Source organism: Marmota flaviventris, chromosome 4, assembly GCF_047511675.1.
Source record: "Marmota flaviventris isolate mMarFla1 chromosome 4, mMarFla1.hap1, whole genome shotgun sequence".
Lineage (NCBI taxonomy): Eukaryota > Metazoa > Chordata > Mammalia > Rodentia > Sciuridae > Marmota > Marmota flaviventris.
The window spans coordinates 24,791,159-24,806,222 of record NC_092501.1 but is presented as its reverse complement, the minus strand read 5'-3'; the positions used below and the strand labels follow the sequence as shown (position 1 = coordinate 24,806,222).

The 15,064-nt window shown below is 50.3% G+C and overlaps 1 protein-coding gene across 1 annotated transcript; it reads right to left on the bottom strand.

Moving 5' to 3' along the window:
- Positions 1-424: 424 nt before the first annotated feature.
- Calhm1 (calcium homeostasis modulator 1) lies at positions 425-3,337 on the bottom strand. The gene is made up of 2 exons (XM_027929880.2): positions 2,786-3,337; positions 425-904 (listed from the first exon to the last, which is right to left on the bottom strand). Exons 1-2 carry the CDS (start codon positions 3,335-3,337, stop codon positions 425-427), a joined length of 1,032 nt encoding a protein of 343 aa, XP_027785681.1.
- Positions 3,338-15,064: the final 11,727 nt, after the last annotated feature.

Here is a 15,064-nt window from a genome sequence, read left to right as displayed (position 1 = left end):
TGGCCAATATCACAAGAGGGCTGGATGTCCTCCTGGTTCCTGAGTCCTGAGCTCCTCAAAAGTCATAGACAACAGAGGATGCAGGGGCAGACCAGCCTGTGAGGCCTGAGAGGAGGTAGTGAGCCACCATGAAAGAAGCAGCTTTAGAAGTGGCCTGGGAAGGTGGTCAGGGGCCAGCCGTCTGTCTCCCCAAGTCAGTTCTGAACACTTCTGAACTAATACTGCTTATGGGCCCACTGCCCCAGGGCAATGTCAAAGCTGGAGGAAAGAGGCCCCCTTCTAGCTCCACAATTCCTTTCCTAAAAGGACAAGTGAGTGCCTGGACATGTGGGCCTGTTCCTGAGACCTGCTGTGCAGCACCTAAAGCCTTCATTTCTCTATCTTGTTCGAGGGTCTGAGAGCTGTTTCCTAAGCCAGCCACAGCTCACACTTTGCTGAAGTAGGTGGCCACCTCCTTGCGTGGAGGCCGAGGCCCGCCCCCAGCCCAGCCATTGCCCATCAGAGGCTCCTGGCCCAGCCGCAGTGGTGGTTTGCATTTGTGCCAACTGGTCAGCAGCCTGTTGATGGCACCTTGGTCGGTGATGCCACGCAGCTTTTCCCTCTCTTCCTCAGTACCCTCGGTGGGGCTGTGGGAGGCGGATGGAGAGGTTGCTGTGGCCAGTGGCCCGTGAGCGTGACCCAGCTCCAGGTCATGGTTCATGGCTTCGAAGAACTGCTGGATGCAGACCTTGGCGAAGGCCTTGGCGTGCTCTGTGCACGTTTCATCAAAGAGCTTGCGCTCAATGTCGATGTAGTGGGACCAGTACTTGCTCTTGAGGAAAGCAGCCTGTGTGAAGCAGGGCCTCACGGAGCGCACCACAAACGCCAGCAGTGTAGTCAGCAGCACGAAGGACCAGCCTAGTGCCTGCGGGAAGAGGGAAGCGTTAGGCTTCCTGCCTCCGAACCTGTACAAACCCCCAAAGCACTCTCTGGAGCCTTTAGTGAGGAGAGCAGGAACTGGACAAGTGACTTCACTTCACCTCTTGGCCTCCTCTGTTTCCTCATCTGCAAAATGGGCATGGATATACCCACCTCTTGGGAACGAGAGCTTGTGTGAGGCACCTGCTTTGTTGGCTGGGTCCTCGTGCACAGAGGTAAACTCCAGACCCTGGAGTGAGTCGGCCTGGTTTGAATCCTGTCTGCACTGCTCAGTAGCTGACCAAGAGTCGCACAACCTGACTACTCTGTGGCCCGCCTGTAAGATGGGGCTAGTGATAGCACCTATCTCATAGTTCCCATGAGGACTAAAAGAGGTAATAGACTTAATAGCGCCTGGTACATACATAGCACCCACTAACTTTTAGCCACCACCATTCCAATAGGCCCTCAGGACCATGCCTCTTCCTTCGAGAAAGCTTCTTCACCTCCTTAGGCCATAGTGGCCCTTCTTCCTCAGAGTTCTGTGCCTCTCCTTTAGCTCCTGCTACTGAAACCTGCACCAGGTGAGCCTCTTCTCCACGTGGGTGGAGCTGAGGCCTCAGGGGTCCCAGAGAAGCCCTGGACAAGCTCTTAAACTCGGCTGAAAAACTGGACCCTTGTCTCCAGCTCTGCTCTGTCAGTACTGTGAGGGCGCTGAAGGCCCCACCTGGGCCCCCAGCTGCACGCAGCAGCATTGGACAGGTCAGACCCGGGATGAGGGGCAAATGCAAATACCTATCCCAGGGGGCCAGGCCAGGAGCTGCAGAGCATGTGGTTGGGGGGTGAGGGGGGCGGGGGGCCCTCAGGCTGCTCAATGAGCAAGTGTGTGCCCAGAGGAGCTGGATCTTCAGATGTTTCAAATGAACTTGGAAATGTGATTTTTATATAAAAAAATTCTGAGTTTTAGAGGAAGCCAATTAATTCTAAAGGTGACTTTAGAGTTAAAATTCTGAAGGCCAAATGAAATGTATCTATAGGCCAGGCAGCCATGGCCTCTGGAGGCCCTTTCAGCTTATGATGTGGTAATTTAAAGGTCAGGTAAAGGAACAGCTGCTTAGACCCTAAGGCCTGGGGTGGTGGGACAAGTGCCCATAGGAGTGGAGACACTGGTCTGTCTGGGAGAGAAACAGAGCTCGGTTTGGGTACTCACAGTGGGAGACTCACAGGTGGCATCTGGGTGGTGAGGGAGGCCTCATTGGAGAAGGGTCCCAGCTGCAGAGGGGAGCCCGGGGCGGGGGGGGTTTGCACTCACCAGAGCAGAATGTGCATATTTCTCCAAGCCTTCCAGGGCAGGCCCAGCCTCCTGCCCCTCTCCTTGACTGACCATCAAAGGGCTAACAGAGTGGTCCTTTAATTCGTATCCCAACTGTGGATCTCCCTTACCCACGTGCTCCCTTCCAAGACACCCAGACCCTCAGCTCCCACTCTCTGAGCAGGGAGGTGCCAGATAGGGGCATTTGCCAGGGAAATATACCCAAATGGCCCAGCCACCCACCAGCTCTCCAAGGCCCAGGCTGAAAGAGAAAATGATGCAAATTCCCTCAGCTTCTAAGCTCAGAGCTCAGGATGGAGGAGATGGGGTCAGCTGAGCTACTGGATCCTCTTTAGGGACCTCAGGACAGAGGACAAATCTGCTACACTGAGAGAGCCATAGCACTTTCTCCAGGTGGCCCAGTCTCAGAGAAAGTTCATTGGCTCTGCTTTCAGTCTCGACTGGGGAAATGTCCCCCCTCTCCCACTCCATCCGGGGGGAACCCCATTTTGAGAGTTGGGGGAACAGGGCCTTCCAAGAGGGACTCTGGTCTGTGAGCAGACCCGGCCCCCTCACCTGGGAGATGCAGCGCAGGTAGCGCACGGCCACCTCACGGGCCAGCAGCCAGTCGCCATCATAGATCTCGGGGCAGGGCACCCGAGCCAGCAGGCGGGCAAGCTCGGGAGCAGACAGTCCAGGTGTCAGGCTGCCATTGCCCAGGGCAGCCACGGGCACAGCAGTGCAGAAGGCACAGAGGAAGCACTTGCCATCGAGCAGTGTGACGGCCACCCAGACGACAGGTGCAATGAGGGCTCGCTGGGCCATGGAGCAGAACATGTAGCGCAGCACGGCAGGGTCCTTGGCCCTGCGGCCAGGGGGTCGCTTCCACTCTTCAGCCAGCATGGACACGTTGTTGTTCATGACCAGGCCGAGCAGGAAGAGCACCAGGGGAGGTGCCAGCAGGATGCCTGCGCTGTAGGCTGTGTTGTAGCCTGGCAGGCAGGGACAGTTGAAGTCGAAGGCTGAGTACATCTGGGCGCTGGCCAGCGCCATGATGCCACAGATGCCATTCATGAAGGACTCCTGGTTGGACTGCAGGAACTGAAAGATCATCCGGAACTTGTCCATCGTGTCCCCCACAGGGCCCTGCGGCCTTTCCCCACCTCACTGTTGCCTCCAAAAAGGCTCCTGCAGCCCTCCCTGACCACTGGGCGTCCACCTCATGACTCAGCCCTCCCAGCTGGGATCGGCAGAGCTCAGGGCAGAGGCTGAGGTCACTGTCGCTTTGAGGAACCTTCTGGTCAGGTGCTGGCCAAGAGGGTGCAGCTTGGCCAATCCTGTGGGTTCAGCCAGGGTTGTGCCCCTCCCTTCCCCACCCCTCCCTGATTCCTGTCTCTCCCCAGCTGCCTCCGGCGCTAGGAAGCCACAAGGGCCTCACCTGATGGGGACCAGCTCTCTGTGAGTGTGGGAGGGTGGGGAAGGGGAGGGCACAGGCTGGGAAGACAGTGTGTCCATCAGGGTGGAGTTTGAGGGAGTCCCTGGTGCTGCAGAGGCCTCTAGGTTCCTGGGAAGCATGTCACCCTCCCTCTGCATGTCTTTCCTCCACACTGCATCAGGATCCCAGGGCCACCTCCATCAGTTACACAGTGATGGTCTGCTGATGTGGGGATGGCAGTGGTGGGGTGTCTGCAGCGGGGGTCAGGGAGATGGGAAGGGTTGGGAGGTGATGTTGGTCACCATGAGGATGGCAGTGGTGGTGGTGGACATGGTGTAATTGTGGGCATGGCATGGAGTAAAATGTCCTGGATTTGAAGTCGGAGGACCTGTAGTGGACAGGCTGCCTGGGCAGGGAGCTGTGGTGTGCAGGTACCTTCGTGTCAGACCTGCCTGTGCCTCTGTGTGCGCTGCATGTGGGTTGCGGATGGCGAATCCTTTCCTGCCTCCACCTCCCAGCTCTGTCCCCAGATAAAAAAGTTAAGGGGTTGGTGGGGGTGCTTCCTGCCTGGAGCCTGGGCCTCCATAGTGTCTGCAGGATGAGGGCCTCCTCCCTCTACTCATCAAAGGGGAGGGGCTTGATGGGCTCCCTTTGATGTCCACAGCTCTCCCAGAAGGGCAGGTCAGATCTGGCTCCAACTGGATGGTTCCTGTCTGGGGCAAGGGGTGGGGGTGGGGGTGAGGCAGAACCCAGACAGGGTGTCTCCACGGGGCCCACAGATCTGTGCCTCCCCATGTTTGTGCCCAGGCATGAGCTTGCTGTGGCTCGCATCAGTGCCTGTAGGCGTGCATGGAACCTCATTAGTGGGCTTTGTATCTGTAAAGTTGACAAAAACAGCGTTGACCGGGCCTTCCCAGTGTGAAGCTCTAGGCAAGAGAAGTCTCTGGAGAAGGGTCCGGGAGGTTCCCTGAGGAGAGGGGGAACCTAACTCAGGACCAGGGAGGTTCTTGGCATATGTGATAGAAAAGAATTTCAGCACAAGGAAAGGCATAGATGGAGGTTTATTTAGGAAGGTAGATCTACATTTAAGGGGGAATGTGGGCTGTCTTGAGAGTACCTTGGGCGGGGGGTCTCTCCTGTATAGAAGGGCTGTATCAGGGGATGAACTGGAGGTGGATCCAAGGTGGAGCTGCACAATTTCACGCCAATTTTTCCTGCACTTGTGTATTTTCCTCATTTTACAGGGGCATGGGCCAAGATTTACAACTGTGCTTTTTGTATCTCGACGGCTAATGGGTATTTCCTTTAAGATTCAGTATTTCTCTCTCTTTATCCTGAATCTTGAACTCAGAGAAACCCTGTGGGACAGGCACTGTCCCATTTTACAGAGGTGGGGACTGAGGCTCAGAGAAGGTAAGCTAAAGGTTACCCAGCTTGTAGGTGGGGAGGTGGGATAGGAGCCCAGGCTAGCCCTCTCACAGGGCTAGAGTACAGGGTTGAAGAGAAGTCAAGGCAGTGGGTTTTTGGCTTTTCTCTATCAAGGCCCCCTGTTCTACTAATCCAGGTGGTCTCACAAATAGGATACAGATGAGGAAAATGTTGCTCTGGGACAACCAGAGCCCTTAGGCTGGTAGCCCCTAGAGGACCCTTGTCAGGGCTCACCCGGGACACCTCTTGGTGGGGATGAGGATGAAGGAGATCAAGCAAAGGAGGCAACCATTGATGTGCACTGGCCCATTGCAGGCATGGCCAGCAAAAGGTCCGAGCTGCAGCTGGGGCCTGGCACACAGCCCCAGGAGTGGCGGGTGGGGATGGGATTGGCCTGGGATAGCTCCGGAAACCAGGAGGGGTGGCCCCAGGTAGCTATCTAGAATCTCTATCATGCCTATCTTTGTTGGACATAGCTCCCTGTAGCAATGTCCCTGTTTAGTGGTATCTAAGGTGCCTACCCTCATATTTATGCCCTGCAAATTCTAACTGCAATGTTATTTTAAAATCTTTGACATAAGGGCTGGTGGTGTAGCTCAGTGGTAAAATACTTGCCTAGGATGTGCAAGGACCTGGGTTCAATTCCCAGTACTATTAGAAAGAAAGAAAGAGAGAAAGAAAGAAAGAGAGAAAGAAAGAAAGAAAGAAAGAAGAAAGAAAGAAAAGTCTGATATTGCTGGATGTGGGGGTGCATGCCTGTAATCCCAGTGATTCAGGAAGCTGAGGCAAGAGGATTGCAAGTCTGAGACCAACCTCAGCAACATAGTGAGACCCTAAGGACCTAGCAAGACCCTGTCTCAAAATAAAACATAATGGACTGGGGTTGTGGCTCAGCGGTAGAGCGCTCACCTAGCACGTGCCAGGCCCTGGGTTCTATCATCAGCACCACAAAATAAATAAATAAATAAATAAAAGTATTGTGTCTAACTACAACTAAAAATAAATATTAAAAAAAAAACATAAAAAAGGGCTGGGGATGTGGCTTATTGGGTAAGTGACCCTGGGTTCAATCCCCAGTTACCCCTTCCCCAAAAAGTCTGATATTGAAAAATGTGCTCACACGGCCAGGTGGTGAATGTCTGTAATTCCAATGGCAAGGAGGCTGAGGTAGGAGGATCACAAGTTCAAAGTCAGCCTGAGCAACTTAGCAAGACTTTAAGCAACTTAGCAAGATCCTACCTCTAAATAAAATATAAAATGGGATGGGGATGTGGCTCCATGGTTGAGTGCCTCAATACCACACACACACACACACACACACACACAAAGTTCCAAGTGTGGTGGTGCATACCTGTAATCCCACTGGCTCAGGAAGCTGAGGCAGGAGGATTGTGAGTTCAAAGCCAGTCTCAGCAAAAGGGAGACGCTAAGCAACTCAGTGAGACCCTGTCTCTAAATAAAATACAAAATAGGACTGGGGATGTGGCTCAGCAGTCTAGTGCTCCTGAGTTCAATCCTTGGTAACTCCCCCCAAAATGTGCTTACTGAAGCAACCTCAACTTTTTGTTTTGAGAAGTTTAAAAGATTTAATTTGGATATTTTATAGAAACTCAGTATTTAACACATTTCCTAATACTTTGTTTATTTTTATGATAATTATATAAGATGATCGTTTTGTTTTGTTTTTCACTAAGTTCTATGTGGATGTCTCCAAATCCCCTGTTTGTCCTAGTGTCATAAACCGATGTCATCATGGTAGGACCCAGGAGGTGAAGAGGTGAAGAGTGTTAGGAACAGGTGTTTCCTCTGAAGGGCAGACGGGCCGGGCAGGTTGGGGGGGTGGGGGTGGGAAGGATGGTGTGGCCTTATGAGCACCAGCTGAGGCCAGAGAGCTGGTTGTTGTCCATGGCAAAGAAGGGACACAGGCTGCCTGGGACGCTATGCATTGAACATTTGTCCCCCTACATTGGCAAGTCAGAATCCTAACCCTCAACATAATGGTATTAGGTGGTGGGGTTTGGGGAAGGTAGTTAGGTCATGAGGGTAGAGCTCTCATGGAGGGATTAGTGCCATTATAAAGAGACTCCAGAGAACTCTCTTACCTTTTCTTTACCAGGTGGGGACACAGTAACAAAGTGGCCTTCTATGACTGGAAAGGAGGCCTTCACCAGAACCCAACCCTGCTGACACCCTGGTCTTAGACTTTCAGCCTCTGAACTATGGGAAATAAACATGTGTGGTTTGAGGCAATTCTGTGTTATCTTGTTACAGCATCCTGGACACCTCACCTTCACTTGTGCTGTCCCTCACTGTCCACAGAGTCTGACTCAAGGCCCTGCCTGCTCACTTGTTGTCCCTTAGTGAAAACTGCATCCCAGAGTGGTTGAGAGCAACCTAACTGGTGACCCAGGTTCAAATTTTAATCGTGCCCCATAGTAGCCAGGGACTTTTGGGCAAGTATTTAAGTATTTAATCTGTGGGGGCCCCAGCCTTCTCATCTGTGAAATGGGGAGAATGATAGACCACCTCTCAGGGGGTTGTGAGGGTGCTGTAGGAGGATGCAGGTGAAGCACTCAGCACAGTGCCAGGCCCAGCATGGGCTCTCTGCAGACGATGGTTACAACATTACAGCAGTAAGAACAATCCTCTCCACACCTGAGCCTCAGCAGTGTCTTCGAAAGTTTGTATTAGGTCATGCAAAGGGGGCCCCTGGGGAGAGTGCCTGCCTGTACCTTTAGGAAAATGCCCGATTTGCATAGGAGAGTCACCCAGCAACTGGTGGAGCAGCCAGAGCTCGGGGCAGTGGAGGAGGCAGGAGCCCATGGCAGATGCAGCTGCCGGGGGGCACTCAAGTGTCGTCAGGCTGTGTTTTCAGAGGCCCGAGGTCTATTTTTGGTGCTGGAGATTGAGCCCAGGACCTTGTGCAGGATAAGCAGAGCTCTACCTTTGAGCTCCGCCCCAGCCCCAGTATGTGGTCTTCACCTAAGGAGGACACAGGCTGCTCACCTAAGTCCCCGACCTGCTGCAGTCATCCCAGCACTGGGTTTACATTTGGCCTAAGGCAGGCGGGGACCCAGTTAGGGCCCTACTAGGGACAGTGAGGCTGGGAGGAAATAATCCATTGTTCTCCTGAGCTGCTGACTCCACGTGGTCCTCAAGGTTCCCGAGAGATTGCGCCCTAGGTGCCCATGGCGGTGACTGGGGATCACGTCTGCTTCCCCCAGGGTTTCCTGGCAGCAACTTCCACATAAGCTACTGTACCCACTTCCTCGCCCCAGGCCCTGTCTCTGGGGATACCATGTGTCTCGAGGTTGGCCCCATGAGATGGGGGCCATCTGCCAGCTGGGACCCCAAGTGACTCTGCAGAGCAAGTCCCTCCCCCATCCTCCTCTCCTGAGATTTTGCTTGAGTTAGACATTAGTTTCGTCATGTTAAGCCATTAACATTCTTGCTTTACTTTTACTGCATTCTATCTATCTATCTATCTATCTATCAATTATCTATTATCTATCTATTTTTTCGGAACTGGGGATGAAACCCAGGGACACTCTATCACAGAGGGGCTACATCCACAGTCCTTTTTATTTTTTATTTTGAGACAGGGTCTTGCTAAGTTGCTGAGGCTGGCCTCAGACGGGCCCTCCTTCTGCCTTAGCTGCCTGAGTTCCTGGGGTTACAGGCGTGTGCCACTGCACCCAGCTGCATTTTATTTTTATATTTCAAATCTAGCCTGAATAACATAGAGTCTTTTATTTTCTTTCAATTGATTAATTAATTTATTTATTTTGGCATTTGGAATTGAGCCCAGGGGTGCTTTACCACTGAATTACATTCCTAGTCCTTTTTATTCTTATTTTTATTTATTTATTAAATATATTTTTTAGTTATACATGGACATGATATCTTGATTTTGTTTACTTATTTTTATGTGGTGCTGAGGATCAAACCCAGTGCCTCACATGTGTGAGGCAAGCGCTCTGTCACTGAGCCACAACCCCAGCCCTTTAGTTTTTATTTTGAGACAGAATCTTGCTAAGTTGCTGAGATTGGCCTTGAACTCGAGGTCCTCCTGCCTCAGCCTCTGGAGTTGCTGGGATCACAGACATGGGTCATTTCCCAGGCTGGTACAGTGTCTGTGTTACATTTTAAGCAGGACACGCAGAGTCGGTTCTATCTCCTAAATCTCTGTAACTTACCACGTCCCTCCATCTCCACTCTCATCCAAGCTCGTCAGCGCTCACCTGCCTTTTCAGTTCACACTGGGCCCCAATCAAGCCCCTCTGAGGCTGTGGCCAGAGTGATATTTTAAAAGCAAATGTCTGATTGATCTATGGCTTCATTCCCTGCAGTAGTGAAGTCCAAAATCCTTCACACAGCCTACAAAATGCCACTCTCCCCCCAGGGTCTACACTTCAGCTCACCAGCTTCCTTTCTATTCCCCACACAGGACAAACCCCTTCCTATCTTAGGGCCTTTGCACATCCTTTGTATGTTCCTGGAATGCTTATTTTCCTATTCTTCATTGCAAAATTCTTGTTCATCTTTAAGTTCTCAGGTTAAGGCTCTCCACTTTAGGGAGGTCTTCCAGTCTCCTTAGCTTAAGTTAGTCTGCTGATAGAGGCTTTCATAATGTCCCTTCAAGCACAGGTTACAATCTTAATTACTTAGGGAGTGTGTTTACTGACAATCTGGGGCTCGATATGGCTAAAGGTCCACATCTGTCCTATTCATTACTCTACTCTCGAAGCTTAAGTAATCTGGGTACATAAAGAGCTCAATAAGTGCTGGGTTCATTTAAGTAAGTGAATGAAATGAGCCTTGGTCCAAGATGAAGTCCTGGGGAGACACAAACAGGAGACAGTACCTGCCATTCTCTCCAGGTATCCCTCCAGTCTGTGAGGAGAGTGAGGAGGGCTAAAGGTGGTGGACGTTCAAAGCTCACTGCCAAGGCAGCCCAGCGTCACCTCTGCTCTCCCCATCTGCCATCCATTTCCCACTGGTCTTCTCTAGACTTTCAGGGATATGCTCCCCATTCCACAGTCCTCCAGCCTCCCCCCGGCAGAGCCTCTCAAGCACAGGCAAGGAGAAGAAATTTCATTTGGTCTCAAAGTGTTGGGTAGAGCTGGACCCGCACCAGAGAACTCCTTAATTTTTCTTTTTTTTTTTTTTTTTTAAAGAGAGAGTGAGAGAGATAGAGCGATAGAGAGAGAATTTTTAATATTTATTTTTTATTTTTTGGCGGATACAACATTTTTATTTGTATGTGGTGCTAAGGATCGAACCCGGGCTGCACGCATGCCAGGCGAGCATGCTACCACTTGAGCCACATCCCCAGCCCCCTTAATTTTTCTATAGGACCCTCGGAAGTGGAAGCATGCTGGGGTGAACACGATTCCTCGGCTCCCATCTGGTCTTTTTGATCCTACTACCTCCCCATAAAGTCACTCCTGTATCAGTATCACAAATTGGGGCAGACTCCAAACTCCCTACCCTTCCATTATAATCATGGGTGGGGCAGGTGCCCAGGGATTTATATGAATCCCACAGAACCACTCATCTGCTTGGCCAGGACCAATCCCTGGGTAAGCAATTCCCTGACCTGGGCATTTGCCAATAATCAAGGACTTTTCCCTCAGTCCTTCCCTCCTGAGCCTCCCAGAAGTGCTGGATTTGAGTTCATTCCTGTGGCATTTTGAAATTCAGCTACCTCTCCATTCTCTGCCTCTGGATGCTCTTTCTTTCTTTGGCTTCCCCCTCTTCTTCCTCCAAAACTCATCCTCATCTCACTCAAGATTTTCTCATCAAGGACACTATCTTTTCCTGAAGCTTTAAGCATCCTCTTCACATGGGTGAATCCCAGCTATCACCCCTTTTCCTGCAGGACAAAGTCAAAGTCTAGAACTGAACCCTGAAGGCTCCTCTCACTCTCCCCTCCTCCTGCAGACCTGGTAGACCAGAAGGCTGCAGCTGCCCAGTTGCACAAGGAGGGGATTTGTACAGCCAAAGCCCAAGCTTCTAGTACATTTCTGCCCTGTGACACTGTGTCTCCGAGGGAGACTCGATGTATAGGATGAAGTCGGTGGCAGGGAGTGGTGTGGGGGACGGTATGGGGTGGACAGTAATCCAAAATTGGTTGAGGCTTGGAAAATGAGCTTGGGTCCTCAAGACAGTGGCTTTCCTGAGGAAGGAGGATCTTTAGGAGCCAGGTGAGAGCCTGCTACCTGTGTCCCTTACTCTCTAGTGAGGTGGCATCCATGCCCCAGGCCTCTTGCTTTTACACACAGTGTGGCAAAGAGGTTGGGGCTTGGAAATCACATCGTCTAAGGACTGAAAAAGGTGGGCAATGCTTTCAAAGGATGTCAGGGAAGAGGATCCTGAAAATGTGTTGTAGAAACCTGGCTCCCGGCCTCGGTTGCTGTAGTCACTGGCGGGGTCACAGCCCTTTGCTGCAGGAGGGGCTCTTCACAGCTGGGGGTGCCCTTCAGTGTTAGCGGCTGGTCTCAGCCAGCGGGACCTGGTTCCTAGGCAGCGTGAGCGTGAGCGGGACCTGTGTTGGGATGGTGCTACAGCTCTCCACAGCAGGAAATGCCCGCTTACCTTTGCAGCAGACCCCAGTCGCCCCGCCAGTGACTTCTGTTCGGTTCTTGTGAATTTTAAGAACAAAACCCACAGACAATGGAGAATGAGATGAAAGAGTAGGATTTTTTTGCAAATGAGAAGAAAAGAAATAGAGCTCTCACCAGGCGAGAGGGAACCCTATAGGAGATTGCCATTCAGGTGTGCTAGTCTGGAGGTTAATATGGCTGCCAGGTAGGTGCATTGATCACTATGTATGTTTATCAGGTATGGAAAAATACCAAGGCTATTGGTTTGGTCTGTGACCTTCTGGTTGCTGGTGCCCACCCCCCCCCCCCCCGGCTTTTTTTTCCTTTTGGTACCAGGGATTGAACTCAGGGCACTCAACCACTGAGCCACATCCCCAGCCCTATTTTGAATTTTATTTAGAGACAGGGTTGCTTAGTGCCTCGTTTTTTTGCTGAGGCTGGCTTTGAACTCGCGATCCTCCTGCCTCAGCCTCTCAAGCCACTGGGATTACAGGTGCGCGCGCCACCACGCCTGGCGGCAGTGCCCTTTTTAGCCCTTGAGTCTGAAGCCTTCACTCAGTGCATCCCACTTCCCTTTTCCAGCAGCTCCAGGACACAAGAGTTGGCTGGTGTGTTTGGAATTTTCTCCAGGTTAATTTCATGGAGTGGCGTTTACATTTAGAACAGTCTTTATGGACCCATTGCACTAACTGCTGCCCATTTTACTCTCTGTCTATCCTGACCACTGACTGGACTCTTCAGTCCTCTGGCCAAGGCCCTCTACTTTTGCCAGGATGGACTGTCACCTTATTTGATTGTGTGTTCACGGCCCTGTCTCTGTCTGTCCAGAAGCTCCAGTAAGACAGGAGCATGTCTGTCTTGCTCTCTGGGTCTCTAGACATTCAATAAATGTCTGCTGAATGCGAAAACGCAACTAGCCCAGCCCTTCACCAGACTCTTAGCCTTGGTTCTTTCTGTTCCCTCCCTTGGGCTTCCTCTGCACTCTCTCCTCTTTTCTCTTTTCACATGTCAAAACCTTCCCCATCCTTCAAGACCATTCAAATGGCACCTCCACTTCGGAGCCTGCCCTAGTCCCCCAGCTTGGAAATTTATTTCTCCCTACAAAATCAAAGGCACATGGCTCCTCCATTATATTGCACTGTTCATTCTGGATTACCACTATTTCTGTACCATCTCTGTTCACCAAATTGACAATGAGCTCCTTGGGGATAGGGCAGGTCATCTTGTTACCCTGTGGCTCTTGTACACTAAGAGGTGAAAATTTCAAGCAAGACAGGAAACAGGACACAAAATGTAACAAAAGTATAGCAAAGTATACCAGAGGAGAAAGGAAGGATGTCCTAAAAGGAAAGGGTGGACTCCTTTGTTCCCTAGGTTTATGGGGGTCTTAGAGAAGTTTCTAGAAAGTCTTGTCCAGGTACCACCTCTTAATTCATTTTTTTTTTGTACCAGAGATTGAATCCAGGGGCACTTAACCACTGAATCACATCCCCAGCCCCCCCCCTTTTATGTAGAGACAGTGTCTTGCTCAGAGCCTCACTAAGTTGATGAGGCTGGCTTTAAACAAGCAATCCTCCTGCCTCAGCCTCCTGAGCAGATGGGATTACAGGACCACCTCTATTTTTAAAATTTTTTTTTTTTAGTTATAGAGGAGCATAATGCCTTTATATTTTATTTATTTTTATGTAGTGCTGAGGATCGAACCCAGTGCTTCACACGTGCTAGGCCAGCACACTGCCACTGAACCACAACTCCAGCCCCGACCTCTTAACTTTTGATTGACAGTAGGTCTGCATCAGATTTTAAAATCCCTACTGCATGGTCTTACCACAGGTACTGAAGTGAAACTCATGGTGGGGTAGGGGAAATTTTGCCATGATAATAAGATTAAAATGAGATGTTAAAGATCTAAACGCAACTCTTGGTCATCTTGGCCTAGGCTGACTAATTCTACCTGGAACTTGATTTTTTGATTTTGCTTTTATAGATTTTATGGTAGGGTTGTAGGGACAGATGAGGCAAGGCACCAAAGATAGCAGGAAACAGTTTTATTTGGCTGCAGCCAGGCTCAGAGGGCATAGCTTTTGCTGTAATCAGTAAATCCCCTGAACCCCTAGCTCAGGGAGTTTCAGAGTTTTGTACCCAGCATGTAAGGGGAGGGGCTCAGAAGTTCACAGTCTGAAGAAGTTCACATAAAAGCAGCTTTTTCTTTACTATTCTGGGCAAGTTAACCCTTTAAGGACAATACCTGAGAAGGTATTGTCCTTAAAGGAGAAGGTATTCCCCTTTCTTTCCTCCTCCTGCCAGCTGTTACCATGGAGCCCAAGTGGTAACTTCTCTTATCTTAGAAATGTAGACATCTCTGTGAAGCCCAGCTCAAGGCCAGAGGCCTTGTTTACACATTTTTACAAACTACTATACTGGATACATGTTTGTGAGAAACTAGTAAGGGGGTGTCCAGCACCTGCAGTGCTGATTTCTTCCCGGCCAGTGGCCAAGTAAAAGGGCAACACGAAAATAGGAAATTTATCTACATTGAACTCTTTTGCAGAGACTCTTTTGCTGACAGTCCTAAAATCAGCCATGGTGAAGATTTCTGGAGAAGCCCAGTTATGACTTTTCTGTGGAGAAAAGGGGTGCCACTTCAGTAGGTCTGCTTTGCTTTTAATTTTCCTATTCTCCTGGGTGTTGGAATTTTTGGTCTGCATAAAATTCACAAAAGTCCCCTCTTCAGGGTGATTTGTGTTTTGTTTTACATATATATATATACTTTTATTTTATTTGTTTAAAAATGTGGAGCCCAGGACCAAACCCAGTGCCTCATGCATGCTAGGCAAGTACTCTACCACTGAGCCCCAGCCCCAGCCCCTGATCTGTGTTCTTATAAGCAGAGAGAAGTTTTAAATTCTGTAGCTAACAGGTTTTTGGTCAAGGAATGCAGCGTCCTATTGACTTAAATCAGAGCAGAGCCAGAATGGCTTTGGGTAAACTGCCTTTTGAAAGCACGTGGGCTGGGGTTGTAAAATATATATATATATATATATATATATATATATATATATATATATATATATATATATATATATATATATATATATATATATGGCATGTAGGGGCCAGTAATAGGCCTTAATGTCACCTACCTACTGGTCAGGATGCCACCTCTCATCTCCACCCTCTTCTTCAATTGCTGTAGTAATTTGCCTAAATCATGCCCTACCCTAGTGCCATTTCAGACATTTGCATGGCCTGACCACACCAGGAGGTGGTGGGAGCTGGGCTGCAGAGATTTTCTGTTCTCACAAGATCCCTTGGCAAGAGCCCAGGAGAGCAGAGATGGCCTGGATGGAGGGAGCTGGGCTCCAGGGGAGATTTCCAGGGGCCTCT